Consider the following 16,520-nt stretch of genomic DNA (forward strand, 5'->3'; position numbering starts at 1 on the left):
CTCTGATAGTACGGAGTGAACGGCATCATCTGTACCAAACAAGTGGACATACTGTATGTGGACACCACGCATACCAAAGACACGCACCGGGGTTCAACTGGCAGCAGAGAGCATGCACAAATGACAAATATGCAAGAGAAAATTCTCTTTGAAAGTATATTTGCTAAGCTGTTTGTGAGCTGGTAAACGTAGCAGGATAATGCATCATTTTGGTTTGGAATATTTAAGTTACGTCGTGAAAGCTGCCCGTTAAAGTCCTCATTTTATGCATATTCTTTACTTCGGTCTTTTAAAAGTATATTTTAGAAGCTTTTTGTGAAATCCAAGCTGGTAAATACAGCACAATGTAAAAATAACCTGCATAGTCAAGCCAGCAGACGGCATGTTGGTGTGGAATATGTGAGTTACATTACGAAAGGCCTTACGTGATGCGTTTGTTCTTTATGGTGCAGCCTTTGGTTGTTTAGAAGTATATTTTACAAGCTTTTTGTGAAATCCAAGCTGGTACATACAGCAGAATGTAAAACAATGTACATATTCAACCCAGCAGCAGGTATTTTGTTGTAGAATATTTGAGTTACGTCACAAAAGTAGGGACACTTTGTGCATATGTTCTTCACGGTCACTCCCATGACAAACGTTGGGCCTCCATGGAGGCATCTGGATTCGTGTTGTCTGTGCCTCACCTGCATGGAGGAGCTTGCGTTGGAACAGGAGGATGCGGTCTCAGTCGGACTGGCGGCTGAGCTCATGGTGCTCGGAGGCGTTCTGCAAGGAGGTTCCGGTGTAGATAAAGCGTCGCTGTTGTCCTCATCGAAACGGTACACATCCACCGTCTTGTCCAAGTCCAAATTATCACCTGGGAGGACGAACATACAGTATTCATATTGGAAAGTACATTTGGAGACTGGTGTACTAGATTATGGTAAAGGGATGGAGGTTTGTTTGGTTGGCTTCCTCGGATTGCTCTCTCTCCCTTGAGGATGAAGAAAACAACAATAAAGATAAGAAATCGGGAGGAATGTGGAATATTCATCTATTTTTGTATCGCTGCAGCTTGGGGTCAGAACAGTCCAAGCGCCATTGCCAAGGGGGTTATGTTTTTGGCATTATCAGCAGCACACACAAATAACATTTACGTCAGGGCCAAAAAAGAAGCCGTCTTCTCCAAAATTCGTGCATAGTCCATACCAACAAAATCCAGAAGAAAATGTGCATCATAACGGTAGGGCTAAATGTCTCGCTACCCTCATGGATTTCTTTGGCACCACCGTCCACAGGCAGGATGTTCTTCTCCACCAGCTCCATGGGTCCAGGTCTGTGGGCTATCTTCTCGTTCAGATCGTCGGCCAGTCGGGCCCTCTTCAGCCTTATCCGCGTGGCCTGCACTGAAGGTTCTGCCTCGGTCTCTGGTGAAGGGAACGGCGTCATCTTTTAGCTGCTTCGATGGGAACAGAGGTGCAACGAAGAGGAGGACGAGGCTACCTTGTAAGACGTGCATGCGGACCAGCTCGGAGCGTGTGGGTCTGCTGCACAGCTTGTGCTTCAGAAGGTTCCCTGTCTGATTGATGGAACAAATCGTTAGACGACAGGAGATGCAACGGGCAGCATGGAAGCTTCAGGGCTTACCCTGGCTCTCTCCAGGCTGCGGATACGCTCATGGAAGGCAGCAGGTGTTTTCAGAGCTGAAGGAGATGGAATCAGCGCTCAGTTTTTAGCAGTCAGACTATTTCTACTGATGCACACTCCTGGCCATAACATTAGGTACACCTGCACGGTCTTATGAGAACCACGACAAAGATTGGGAATGTTTGTCACACGTCAGAAAACATCAAATTCTTACTTTGCCGTCCTAAAGCGTAAAAATAAATCAAATGTATTCAACATTCAAGCCTGTGTTGTTATTGTATTTGCATATGAGATTTAGAATTCAAAATAATACTTAGTTATTAATGATCAAAATCAATCAGAAATGATTCTACACAATAAAGGCAATTTAAGACAGCATAATCAAATAATGCATAATTAACCAAATAATTAATTACAATTAATAATAATAATGCAAAATAGGCAATCTCAGATGGCATGTGGCAAATACAATAAAATAATACAAACTCTGCAAAACGTACCTCTGCAGGTAAACGCCGCTGCAAAAAAACGTTTTGTGCAAAGTAATAAAGCAGGCACATCCTGTCTTTGTGCAAAAATAAAGCAGTTTTAAGGCAGTTTGTGAAAAATCCAATAAAATGCAAAATATAACCATGCAGCTATACGGCTGTAGCTTTCACAATATGCTGCACTTTGGGGTGTTTGGGGTTTTTTAATGTCAATTTAGTGCAATTTCCTCCCTGCTGTGTGCACTCCTCAGGGCTGCCGCTCTAATTACTACAGGAATATCGAGGCAACATCCCATAATGACTAATACCATGCCACATCGGAGGAATTTAGACGCCACTACTGCACTGGATGCATCTGACCCGCTGCAGTGACGTTTAACTGGTAAAAAAAAAAAAAAAGAAAAAGAAAAAGATGAAAAGCAAACAAAAAGATGACAGTTAAGGAAAAGAAGTCATTAATTCTCATGGAAAAGAGTCCAACTACCCCATCTTAACTTTCCATGGAAAGCTTCCAGAAATGTCCCACCCCTTTGCAACACCAAAAAGAACATTATTATTTATCTTCTATCACGTTGCGAAGACATTTTTCTTCTTTTGCCATAAGCAGAAACTGAAAAAAAAAAAAAAAAAAGAACACACACAAAGGACAAAAGCCATCGTGAGTCACGTCCACTGTGACCAACAGTTTGGTTTAAGGACGCATGAGGGAGGAGGAAAACCATCATCACCAAGCCTGAAATGCAAACCTAGCATGCAGGATGGATATGTGTGGGAGCTTTAATAGAGAATGGCCTGGGGGAGTGTGTGTGTGTGTGTGTGTGTGTGTGGACAGCATGCTCGGCTAGGACACTAAAGGGGTGACTGACCTCCACTGAAGGCCCAGGCTGTGACTCATGAAGCCGTGTGGAGACAGGGAGGAGCTGACTGACAACACATAAAATGACTTTTCTTTGTAGCTTTTATCTTATCAGCATGATTCTCTTAGAGTAAATCTTTTTTTATTACACACACGACACTGACTGAGCCTGGACAAGCTAGCAATAGAGCCTTGTCCTTGGAGTACTACGCTGTAGTACCACTATGCTATTATGACTTGTTTACGCTTGTCCTTGGAGTACTACGCTGTAGTACCACTCAGCTATCATGACTTGTTTACGCTTGTCCTTGGAGTACTACGCTGTAGTACCACTCAGCTATCATGACTTGTTTACGCTTGTCCTTGGAGTACTACGCTGTAGTACCACTATGCTATTATGACTTGTTTACGCTTGTCCTTGGAGTACTACGCTGTAGTACCACTCAGCTATCATGACTTGTTTACGCTTGTCCTTGGAGTACTACGCTGTAGTACCACTATGCTATTATGACTTGTTTACGCTTGTCCTTGGAGTACTACGCTGTAGTACCACTAAGCTATCATGACTTGTTTACGCTTGTCCTTGGAGTACTACGCTGTAGTACCACTATGCTATTATGACTTGTTTACGCTTGTCCTTGGAGTACTACGCTGTAGTACCACTAAGCTATCATGACTTGTTTACGCTTGTCCTTGGAGTACTACGCTGTAGTACCACTCAGCTATCATGACTTGTTTACGCTTGTCCTTGGAGTACTACGCTGTAGTACCACTATGCTATTATGACTTGTTTACGCTTGTCCTTGGAGTACTACGCTGTAGTACCACTAAGCTATCATGACTTGTTTACGCTTGTCCTTGGAGTACTACGCTGTAGTACCACTATGCTATTATGACTTGTTTACGCTTGTCCTTGGAGTACTACGCTGTAGTACCACTAAGCTATCATGACTTGTTTACGCTTGTCCTTGGAGTACTACGCTGTAGTACCACTATGCTATTATGACTTGTTTACGCTTGTCCTTGGAGTACTACGCTGTAGTACCACTCAGCTATCATGACTTGTTTACGCTTGTCCTTGGAGTACTACGCTGTAGTACCACTCAGCTATCATGACTTGTTTACGCTTGTCCTTGGAGTACTACGCTGTAGTACCACTCAGCTATCATGACTTGTTTACGCTTGTCCTTGGAGTACTCCGCTGTAGTACCACTCAGCTATCATGACTTGTTTACGCTTGTCCTTGGAGTACTACGCTGTAGTACCACTCAGCTATCATGACTTGTTTACGCTTGTCCTTGGAGTACTACGCTGTAGTACCACTAAGCTATCATGACTTGTTTACGCTTGTCCTTGGAGTACTACGCTGTAGTACCACTCAGCTATCATGACTTGTTTACGCTTGTCCTTGGAGTACTACGCTGTAGTACCACTAAGCTATCATGACTTGTTTACGCTTGTCCTTGGAGTACTACGCTGTAGTACCACTAAGCTATCATGACTTGTTTACGCTTGTCCTTGGAGTACTACGCTGTAGTACCACTCAGCTATCATGACTTGTTTACGCTTGTCCTTGGAGTACTACGCTGTAGTACCACTCAGCTATCATGACTTGTTTACGCTTGTCCTTGGAGTACTACGCTGTAGTACCACTCAGCTATCATGACTTGTTTACGCTTGTCCTTGGAGTACTCCGCTGTAGTACCACTCAGCTATCATGACTTGTTTACGCTTGTCCTTGGAGTACTACGCTGTAGTACCACTCAGCTATCATGACTTGTTTACGCTTGTCCTTGGAGTACTACGCTGTAGTACCACTAAGCTATCATGACTTGTTTACGCTTGTCCTTGGAGTACTACGCTGTAGTACCACTCAGCTATCATGACTTGTTTACGCTTGTCCTTGGAGTACTACGCTGTAGTACCACTAAGCTGTCATGACTTGTTTACGCTTGTCCTTGGAGTACTACGCTGTAGTACCACTCAGCTATCATGACTTGTTTACGCTTGTCCTTGGAGTACTACGCTGTAGTACCACTATGCTATTATGACTTGTTTACGCTTGTCCTTGGAGTACTACGCTGTAGTACCACTAAGCTATCATGACTTGTTTACGCTTGTCCTTGGAGTACTACGCTGTAGTACCACTATGCTATTATGACTTGTTTACGCTTGTCCTTGGAGTACTACGCTGTAGTACCACTAAGCTATCATGACTTGTTTACGCTTGTCCTTGGAGTACTACGCTGTAGTACCACTCAGCTATCATGACTTGTTTACGCTTGTCCTTGGAGTACTACGCTGTAGTACCACTCAGCTATCATGACTTGTTTACACTTGTCCTTGGAGTACTACGCTGTAGTACCACTAAGCTATCATGACTTGTTTACGCTTGTCCTTGGAGTACTACGCTGTAGTACCACTAAGCTATCATGACTTTGGTCACTACAACATAAAAGTGTGTTGGAATAACGGTAAAATTCATGGTAAGAAAGTTCTGCTAATTAGGGAATCTGCAATGTAATCAACATGTGCTGCCCCCTTGTGTTTTGGAGTGGTTTCACAACAAAGCACACGTTTCCATACAAATAAACTATGAGCTCCACTAGCAAGCGGTCCGACCACTCGAGATTGCAAATTTATTGAACTCAGACCTCAGACCTTTGACCTCGCTGACGTGAAGTGGAGATTTCGAAGAGCCCACGAGTCCTTAAATGGGGGAATTCAATGGAGTAAAACCAGATTCATGGTCAGCGATGTTCACCATGATTACTTGTCATTTGTAAGCGCCTTCAACAAATGAAAGACAGCTGCTTTTAAAGGAAAAGTAAACAGGCAATGAAAGATGACACCACCTTCGTACTGGTGGTCAGTCCATCCAAGCATGAACAGCCGTTGGGTTGCAGAGGATTGGGGAAACGTAAGCCATCAATTTGTTACATCATGTTCCATTCTAACTTTGAAAAAGGGTTCATTGGACATTTTTACATGAAAAATATCAACACTTTCACAACTTGAATTTGAGGTCTTTGGGTGATTTTAGGCCCAGCGTGTTAATACACTGTGTCAAAATGAAAAAAAATAACTATAGAATCAAAAACACAGCCAACCGAGATCAGATAAACAGATTTCAAGGTGTTATTATCAAGCTAAACACAAAAGTATGCAATACACTGGCACTCCGGGGTTGATTATAGGGCAAATTAATCATTTTTATTTATTCAAATATTTCATTTAAACGCATTTAATGAATTGTTTATTATATTTTATTTTATATATACATATATATAGGATATATTATGTATTATTTATTATATTTTACTTCTATTAAGTATATAGTATATAGAAAATTAAAGACTTCTGTTCATCGAAAATGATTTTTTTTCACAAAACTTTTTTTTTCTTTTAATATCGTATAATATTTTTCACCAAAAACGGTTTGCGTTGCTCAAATATGAAATGCATATATTTTCTGGTACACTAAGGTGCACACTTACGGGGCATGATGCCTTGCTCCACGAGTTGCTCGCGACTTCGTCTGTGCTGCAAGCAGATCTGAAGGGCTGCGAGGGCAAAGACAGAACAAAAAAAAAAGAAAGAAAAGTTGAACAATTCTAATTGAAAAGCTACAGTAAGTCATCAAAACAGCGAGCCGGCTCAGGTGTCCCGCTGGGTCCCGCGGTGCACTTGGTGTTTTGTAATAAACGGCAAAGGTCAAAGGCTAACAACTGCAGACGTACAATTGACTTCCTGTATTCAGACGGAGAGGAAGTGGACGAAACCGCATACACTTCATTCATGGTGATTGGAGACATGAAAGTAAACGGTTAGTAGCATTACACAACGAGCTGGGGGGGTATAAACCTTGTTAATGAGTCATCAATGAGTCATATCTACTTGTTTTTAGTATCACTGAAGACACTTCATGGACAAAAGTACTGAGACAGACGACATACAGAAAGTGTGCAACTGGAATAGCAACCAAAATATTAAAATGTAACCCAGAAATCAGTAAAAATGGAAATGAGCTCATTGACTGAGGGGCCCTTATTAAAAAATGGATAAGAAGCCCGATTGATCTGATTGGGAGGCGTGTCCCAATGGTGTCTATAGCTAAGTGGGTGTGGTCAAGTTACTTCAGAAGTTGATGGTGACGGAGGCCCCAAATCGCCGCCTCCGTATTGACAAAAAGTCAGCGTAGCTACATCTACAAGGCGACTCAAGGGAAACATCTACCCCCTCATAAATACACACACAACAAACACACAACACACACACAACACGGACCTGCACGTCTCCACTGGGACAAGCGCTGCGTCTGAACAGCCCACTCTGACTCATGCTAGCAAAAATAAACCGGGCAGCTGTGAGAACAAGGCCTGGGAACCATGAAATGTAAGTTTAAGGGGGCTGGATGCGGGGTTGCGGGGCCGATCGTAGGCTATCAACCCGGAGGGCAAAAAGGGGTCCAGAGTCAAAGCAGACCAAAGACTCCGGGAGCTGCAGAGACCAGGCTAGCATACTTAGAGACTTGGTCCGACTAAGTATTTACAGTCGCTGTGACCTGGAAAGAATGCCCCAAGCAGTGAAATTTATGAGTGCATATCAAGAAACATCAAAAGTGCCTCGCAGCTTTAGAACATTTAATATAAGGGGGCACAATCCAGTGCCTGGAGGTGCTCCTGACAATGTGACAGCTTGTCGTGAACCCTGGCTAACCTCCTCCCTGCCAAGTCAGCCGCCTGACGCTCTCTCCTGCTCTCCAGCAGAGCGTAAACAAGAGCTTGTGGAGGAACGACCACCAAAAATCCCTGCCGACTGACGCAACCTCTCTCCTCTCCCGGCCCTGTTTGATTCCTATTTGATTGGATTCTTTTGTAGGAAGAGAACAAATAGTGGTTTGCTGGAGATGCCTTCTTGCCAAGGCAAAGATGAATAAAGTTTAGAAAGAACACCGTGCCAAGTTATGTTGGCTTTATTGGTTATAAATATCCAAAGACGGCTCTCAGCGTTATCTGATGCAGCAAAGACGCGGGCCGTCATATTACAGCTCCATTTATCACAAACAGACCTTCAGATGCATTTTTCTACACTTAAACGGGGGAACACGTCTATCTGACGTCCATCTATGTTTGATTTTGCACTGCACGGTGGGAAATCAAACACCAATTGGCCTTGGCTACACTCTGCATCATCAGATACGAGCTAACTGCATTTCATTAATCCTAATGTGAATAGTTAGCCTCCAAAACACTTTAACTCATTTTAATGCACTTGTTTGTGCTAGCCTGTCTATAAAAAAGTTGAAATGGATATGCCTTGTGGATTATTATTATTAATATAATGACTGCTAGCTGTAAACAGAGGATGTTTTTTCAGTAATATATGCATAACATGTTGATTTCTTGCTTTTTGCACAATTTAAATACTTGCAAAAAACGATCGCCAAGTAGTATGAGGGTCCTTTGGGGAAAATCTTTGATGCTGAAGTCATACAAAACCTCAGCCTGGGAAACCGGTGTCGTGCATGACGTGAGCACCGACAGAGGAACTCTGCACAGTGGTTAACTTCTTTTTACACTTGCCTGACAATGAAGAACGTTAACAGATGAGGCACAAAGCACCTTCACATGACGCCTTTGCTTTTCCAAGCTTGTTTTTGTTACCTTTCCTTTCAATACCAGCAGTGCTTAACTTATTTTTACACTTGCATGACAGTTGATCTTATTGATCTAAACCGCAAAGAGGAATCAAGCTGGAATCAAGCGATAATTAGTAATTAATATATTACATCTTCATTTGTGCACAACACAGCATCAGCAGAACCAATGTTGTAATGGCCAGCATTAATGCCGTTCATTAGTTCATTGTAAACAACAGTATGGCAACGTGTTAACATTTTAAAGCGAATACAGCAGCAAATAAAACTGCAAATGTTTTTTTTCATCTAATTCGAGACCCAGCAACTGTAGCATGCACGGCAAGTGTACCACGTATTAACATTTTAAAGCACATGCGGAGCTAGATAAAGCTGCTGGATGTGATACTTCAAATGCAGCTACTGCCAGTTTTTCGACTTAAGTAGAGATGCTGGCGTCTATTTGCTTTTGTAGACCACGAACCCGGCGACCATAGCATTGGAGCAGTTACAGAATGGCGGCACATTCAAAAAAAGAGCTTAAGTTCTGCCTTGTCACTTCCTGGTCAGGGAGGCTGAGTCTGACTCATCACAACCCCCCCACCCCCTCCCCCCGCATGCGCTGTACAATATCAATAAATAACCTGAGAATAAAGTTACCTGATTTGAACTTCCCCCTGCAGATGGAGGGGGTCTCCACATGGAGGCAGGCCATGGAGGACAGTGCTGCTGTGCTGGGGGGCCACCTCTGGAGTCCCATGGAGCGACCAGGCCAGACGAGAAGACGGCGGGGACGAACACGACTCTGAGCCAACGACAGCTGGGTCTCGCTAGCGGCCGGCCGCCCCTCCTCCCTCTCAGGCTCTGGACTCAGCTGAGGAGAAAAAAAGTGTGTGTTCAGCCAATGTGTGTGTGTGCTTGGTTAAGATCAGTAGGAGGGAACGTAGCAGCACTTGTGTTAACCCTCTCTAGGCTGCTCTGCTTGACTTTATGACATAACCCTGATGAAACATGAAGACAATTTGGAGACTATTTGTTCATTATGGACGTATTCTAACAAGCAGCAGGCAGCTTTCCCGTGAGAAGTGTTTTGTTTACTCTTTATCAAGTCCTAAATAACAATGACATGAGCAAGCATACACACGCAAAAGCCCTCAGGGACACAGAAGCTTATCTTGTTCATGGTAATTTATGTGCCTTCTCAACAAGTTTTATCGTAATTTCCCCATTGCAGCGCTGCTATTTTGGTCATTTCGCTGCTTTTACAACTTGTAAAGGGAACGCAAAAAAGAACAAAAGTAAACCTTGCGGGGTCTTTATAGTAGTGGTACAGCTAAACACGCTGACAGGAAGTGAGATTAAAAACAAACTCTAATTGTGGTGCCTTCCTAGAGCCAAAAGAAGTTAAGGCTAGTGAGTTCAGAGATGACTTTGGCTTTTCAAATGTAGGATTTTGAACAAGACAGCACATGCTGGGCAAGAGATGAACCACAGACTTCTTGATAAATGATGTGGGCTTTCAGGAAATGTACGAAAACGTCAAAGCCGAGCGGGACTGTCGGTAAAGCGAATGAGATTAGAGGAAGTGTGACGAGTCCCTATTTACAGGGAATAATGGCTAACACCGGGAGCGCTCTGGCAGCATCAGGAATGTGCAATTCGACAGAGGAACAAAACAATAATGAACGTCTTACACATCTGTTGTGCCTAACAGTCAGAACCACTGTCTGGTTCTAAAAACCTCCATTCCAGTCCAGAAGAACACTGCTGTTTCTGGTTGCCGCACAGCCAATAAACAAGAACAAGGCATCGATTAGACTACGCTGCAATAACGATGACGTGAACTCTCGTCTGCACCGCAACAAGTCATTTTCAGCTTTTGATGACGATCGCATTCATTATCGGATTATTGCATCCATCTGTTGCCCCCACAACCGCCCCAAACAGCTGTCTCTACTATAGTCACACTTCACTGGAGGATGAAAACATTCACAATTGCTCACAATTGAAATGAAAAAACGCACTTTGCTATGGCTGCGCCACAAATGAAGTCATGTACCGCCACAACATTAGAGACGGAAACCACTAAGCTCCAATGCAAGAGCCGCATCAAAATTGTTGCTTTTACAAAGAAAACTAAGATTGCATGCTTGTAGACAACTATAATGTAGCGCACTGCATAACCTTTAGAATTTTCTGATGTATTCCAAAGAAAGCAACATTAGAAAGTAGCGGCTTTATCCAGTGAGGAAGTCTTCAAAACCTTGTTTTTAAGGTCATGGTTCGGTACAGTAAGGCAGGGGTGTCCAAACTTTTTCTAGCGATGGCCACATACTGAAAAATAAAAGGATGTAAGGGCCACTTTGACATTTTGTAAAGCAACACATGTAGATATGCTAAGAAGTTCTATATATTTAAAAAAGACTGCATCTCAGCTTTATGAAATAGGGAAAAAAGCGTACTATTGGACTAATGAACTTTGACCTTTTTTTTCCCATTTTTGCTGTTGTTTTTTTTTGCATTTTATTCCTATAATATGACTTTTTCAGCAAATTTTCTAAAAATTACAACTTTAGTTTGTTTTGTTTCTCATGACAACTTAAAAAAAACATTTTCTTTACCACATTTTTCTTTACTATTATTACTTATACTACTATAACTATTCCAACTTTCTTCTTGTAAATTTTCTTCTCATAATGATGACTTTATTCGCATCATATTTGGGCTTTATTCCCGTAACTTTTTCAGAAACCAAATTTCCAAAAAATCTTTCCAACTTTATTGTTTCTTTCTTATAACATTACGACTTTAAAAAAACAAAACTTTTTTTCTTTAGTATTTCAACTCAATGCTACTAAAATGACGTTATGCTTCCTCATCATATTACGATGTTATTCTTGTAAAATTACAACTTTTTCTCGTTAGATTGCAGCTTTTTCTCTTAATGTTTTGGCTTTATTGTAAATAATTACTGCTGATTTGGCCATCTATCTATCTATATAACCAATTGTACTCTACTACAATATAACCGGTGTAGGAAATATTCAATTAACTGATTAAGAAATGATTGATGCGTCTTTCAGGAAGCGAGGAACAATTGAGTGCACTAGTTGTCTGCGACCAGCAGAACCGCTGCTGATTCACTCAACTAATTTGCATGTCCAAAGAAGCATAACATTGTATTTTTCCTGGTGGAGAAACTCACGAGGAACGTGACCCTCAGCGCCAAACTGGTCTTCAAAACCAAAAATCCATCCAAGCATCTTTTTCCTCCCAGATTTCTTTGAAGATGAAAAGCTAGCATTACCATGGAGGCCCTTCAGACAAGCGAAAATGCAAATACTCCCGATAATATTCAGTCTAATCTCACCAACATTACAAGAGTGCGATGTCAACCAAACTCCAAAACACCATCAGCTGACTATAAAGCAGCACTTAAAAGCTTTAAGAGGGCTTCTGTCCTTGTCTGATGATTGGCACGTTGTAATCAAACACAGGTGCACTGTAATGAAAGAGTCATCCATGCAGCTCACCGAAGAATTTAAGGTAAAACCCAGACAACAATTCCTTCTGGGTTTTTGACTGGTGTTGATTTCCAGGTGAATATCTGAGAAGGTCTCATGGTGTCGTAGGCTGCAGCCGTTAGGCGTTAGGTAGGGAACGACAGCTGGTTAGCAAAGATGCTGCCTGTAAATTTGCAAGCCAAAGTGTTAGTTTTAAGGTCTTCCTGACTCAATGCAGGCTCTTAAAAAGATGGCACTGTAATTATTAATCTTAATCTTATTAATCTCTGTTGTAAAAAAAAACGTCAGGGTCGTATTGTGGCAACGTCTTCAATAGAGGAATTAGATGCATCATAAAGCACCCGGATCGAAGTTTGGTGGAGCTCAAGAAATATACAGTGGAACCTTTAAATTTCGCCTCGGTACAATACAGGATTCAACCAACAAATCGTAGGAAAATGCGCCTCGTAAATTGGCAAAATATAAAACTTCAAACTATCAGAGTTGTAGTTGAGTGTGTTATTGCTTTTATGTGTCACAGTTAGCGGTGGTTAACTTCTTTTTACACTTGTGTGACAGTTAATCTAGAGTCACAAAACAATATGTGTTCAAAAGAGTAATACATTTGCATCACAAAACCGAAAAAAGTCAGACCTCACAATCGCTCGATGTTATTTTCTCTCCCTTCGTATCACTGTGCGCTGCCGAGCTGGAACTACTTTCTTTATCACCAAAAACCGACCAGAACTCAGCTCATGGGACAAAGTCGGGTGAAAAAAGTCTGTTGATGCACTACCCTGCCTATGGGCATATCATACTGTACAACTTCAAGTCAAAAAATCCCAACTATCCCTTTAAAGTATGTGATATAAAGTTTGGAACTGATCACAGCAGATCCCGCTTTCCTGGTTCCGGGACTATCAGCGAATGGAGAAAATCAGCAAGTAATTGGGTCATACTTTATAATAAGGCACACAAAAATACAGTACTTACTGAAGAACTAATGAGGACCTAATGAGGAACTAATGACTGAGGCACACAAATTTTGACAAGTTACTGTGGAACTAATGAAGAACTAATGAGTAACAAATGAGTAGTGGTTAGGGTTAAGGTTCGGTAGGTTCGTTCCTCATTAATTACTGTAATTTTGTGTACCTCTTTGTGAAGTGTTACCAGTAACTGATACGCCCATAAAAATGTCCATTTTTGACACACGGCTCGGGACATAAACTGATCCTGAATGGACTGACTTCAACTTTACTGTATTTTTAACGATACTTAACGTTGACTCAACATGAGTGCGTGTATGAAAATGTGGAAAAAAAAAAAAAAAATCTGATAAGATGTTTGGAGAGACCGCATCTGGAACTTTGAATTTCTTTTCTTGACGAGTCTTCACCCTCATTGCCGTCACATCCCTAAGTTTAAGCCTCAGCGAACGATGGGAAAGCCAGAAGAAAATCCCTGCGGGCCTTCAGTAATTCTTTGAAGCTGTGCTCCACGCAGCTGCAAGAGAGGCCGCCATTCATCTCATTACTTAACTTTCTAGATTAGATAGTGTAACAAATAAAAAAAAAACACTTCTTCGTAGCCTTTTCTGAAGTACCAATCCCAAACGCAAAAACCAAACTGAACTGTACCATCCAGAGGCTGATGAGCAACAACCCTCTCATGGCCGTCATTCATCCACTCTGTGAATGAGACTGACTTAAGCAACCAGTGGGAATTATAACTCCTGAGGTTACTCTCTATTTTCTTTAAACTATAACCACATCGGGCTTTCAGTCATGGGATAAAGAATGGGACAGGATACGGTCAATGCCCCAACAAGTCCATTGTGTATTATATAAACACAATCACTTTGAGTAGTAAAACAATACATGCATGTGTTGAATTGAGACAGGACACACGCCAAAACCGACATCCGTGGTCCACATCTTAAGCCTAAGTCACAACTGGTTGTAGGGGCTCCTACGGCCGGTCTATGTGCAAAAAAAGAAAGAAATGCATAGAGGGCGCACATGTGATGTGCTGATTTTTGAGCCGTGGACTGGCCGCAGACCGGCCACATACTGTATGTTCTTTGTCATGTCAAACAAACTTGACGGGTGCTTAAGTTTTTTCAGGTTGTTTTTCAGGTTTTCCTGGTGTCAGGTGCGGGCAAAATGTCAATTTTTTTCATACGTCGCACTCAGGACTCCTATGTGTGTGATGCGCCACATACTTAATTAGTATAGCCAATGCAAGTTCAGATATTTCGTACGTCCTCCATGCGTGTCGAGATCCTACTCCTTCACGGTCACCACAACTATGTTCTCCACAAACAAAAAAACGCTCAAACTCACATGCACAAAGGCAAGATACTCTCTTTGTGTGCTACGCAAACAGCCGCACAAAAGGCGTGAAAAGCCAGGTTAGCGTGCAGGACAGCCCAGCCAAGTCACCCACATCTGGGAAAAGAGTTGAAGAAGCTCAAAGCAGAGCTGTTTTGACTGACAGAAACTTGAGCAGAAGCTGATCCAGAGGTTCACCAAGGGGTTTAAACTACTGTGCATAAAAAGCAGAGCTGCCCTAGAGGGGTGTTTTTCGTTAGAGGGTGGCTAAAGACTGATCTGTCACCAAAGCCCTTAGGACACGATGAAGACCCAATTGTTGTCCAACAGTAGCTTGGGCAGGAGGCAAACCTGTGGTACTATGTTTCATGAGGAACCTTGCACATTGCTTCCATAAGAAAGCATTTAAGCCTGTTTGGACACAACTTTCCGCCCCAAAATTGCTCCACCAAGATTACTACCAAATGAAATGAATTCCTGTGTATTAAAATGAACTGATAATCTTGCAACCCACAATGTTGTCATCGCAATTCTGAGAAATGTGACTCAGGTGATTTACCGAACTCAAACTAGACGATTATAGCATTGAGCAAGCATTAGATCATGTATTTTCTGATGCTTCATTATGCCCCGTATGGTGATCTATTGTGTTACACTCTCAAATGGCTAAATAATCTCATAGACTTTCTATAAATATCATAAAATGGTTATCAGATATGCTCAGTTATGTTGATGACTCCAAGATGTCGGCCTGTGGGTCCAAATTCAACTTTCTCCAGAGAGGATTTTATGTGGAGCACTACTGTATATTTAATTCTTAAACAGACCATAATGTACATTTATTGTGTCCTACTGCGGCAACACAATTCACACATGCTGAGGACAAGCAGCATTGTGCAATTATGCACAATTATGCCATTGCAATGATGATCAAGACTTTGTGCAGCTGAGTTATTAAAATTTGTCTGGTCAATCATCAGTCTGACCATAAAAATGTGTCGCCATGCCCCGCCCACATCCTACAACATTAACTAAAATGCTTTGCTTTGTCATTGTCCGTCTGTCTCATATCTGTGAGTTTGATTTGGGCTCATTTGGTCAAAGTCCCTCTGAGGAGTTTGTGAAAATGCGGCTCAAAGTAGCCGGTTCAAGCCCAAATGGCCACCTTCCTGTTTGTTTGCCAACATGAGTTCTTGAGACTGTTTTGTGCATCCTGTCATGGCAGATATGTCTCTACCAATTTTGGTGATGATCATTGAAACTGGTGGCAGGGACAATTTGTAGGGGGCGCTACTGTTTGAGCTTTTTTGGTTTGTGTTCGAAAGCCCTGAAATAGCACATTTTTCACCGAGCCTGATGTGGGTTTTCTTTCACACTGACTAATAATTATGGACTAATAAATAGCAGTTCCAATTCATTGTTCCAATAAATATTTTTCACATTTGCAAATTATCCACTTGTTACAAAATGTGACAAATTGCCCTTAGCTTCAACAAGCTGCATAATGACAATGTGTTGTCTCTTTAATAACAGTGTGTTATAAAAACACACACTATTTTGCCATTAGCACAGATAAGCCCGGGGAGCTATAAAAAGCCGGCACCACAAGTAGCCCGGACAAAAAGGGGAGGAAAAAAGACGTTTTTTTGTGCATCTGGAATATAACACTTCCCTTGTGTCATCATGAAAAAAAGAATGTTACAGCGACACCAAAAGGGGTGGGTGACTCCTTCACACTTGTCCAGCATTCCCAGATTTCAACAGACTGTGACTTTCCCATAGCTCTAATTAACCCTCCGGCGGCCTTGACTCATGACATACGCTTCCAAACAAAAACAGACCAAAAATAGCTTCATTTGCTCATTGGCAACGGGTTGCCAGGCAGAATTCATCTGGCACCATCAATTGCGTCCCTGAAGGTCTGATTAAAAAAATATGCACTTACTGTGCGGTTTCTGTGGCAACTTGGGGCAGAGCTCTCTCCCGCCCCACACAGCAGAGAAAGAGCAGTGCAAGTCGGCAGGGCCACAGTCATGCAGAAGCCAGAAATGCAAAAGCGTAACACAAACGTTT

The 16,520-nt window shown here is 42.1% G+C and overlaps 1 protein-coding gene across 6 annotated transcripts in view; it reads right to left on the reverse strand.

The window, feature by feature from the left end:
* mrtfbb (myocardin related transcription factor Bb) overlaps positions 1 to 16,520 on the reverse strand; it is a 55,390-nt gene that overhangs the window by 4,127 nt on the left and 34,743 nt on the right. For 5 of the 6 annotated variants that reach the window (XM_054760214.1, XM_054760217.1, XM_054760215.1 and 2 more), the window contains 6 exons: positions 9,272 to 9,485; positions 6,471 to 6,536; positions 1,630 to 1,685; positions 1,486 to 1,561; positions 1,248 to 1,409; positions 687 to 859 (listed from right to left, as the gene is read on the reverse strand). In XM_054760214.1, the coding sequence (XP_054616189.1) occupies positions 687 to 859; positions 1,248 to 1,409; positions 1,486 to 1,561; positions 1,630 to 1,685; positions 6,471 to 6,536; positions 9,272 to 9,371 (633 nt within the window). In that variant the 5' untranslated portion in view covers positions 9,372 to 9,485. The remainder of the gene's footprint in view (positions 1 to 686; positions 860 to 1,247; positions 1,410 to 1,485; positions 1,562 to 1,629; positions 1,686 to 6,470; positions 6,537 to 9,271; positions 9,486 to 16,520) is intronic. The other variant, XM_054760219.1, reaches the window with a different exon arrangement.

Source organism: Dunckerocampus dactyliophorus, chromosome 18, assembly GCF_027744805.1.
Source record: "Dunckerocampus dactyliophorus isolate RoL2022-P2 chromosome 18, RoL_Ddac_1.1, whole genome shotgun sequence".
Taxonomy (NCBI): domain Eukaryota; kingdom Metazoa; phylum Chordata; class Actinopteri; order Syngnathiformes; family Syngnathidae; genus Dunckerocampus; species Dunckerocampus dactyliophorus.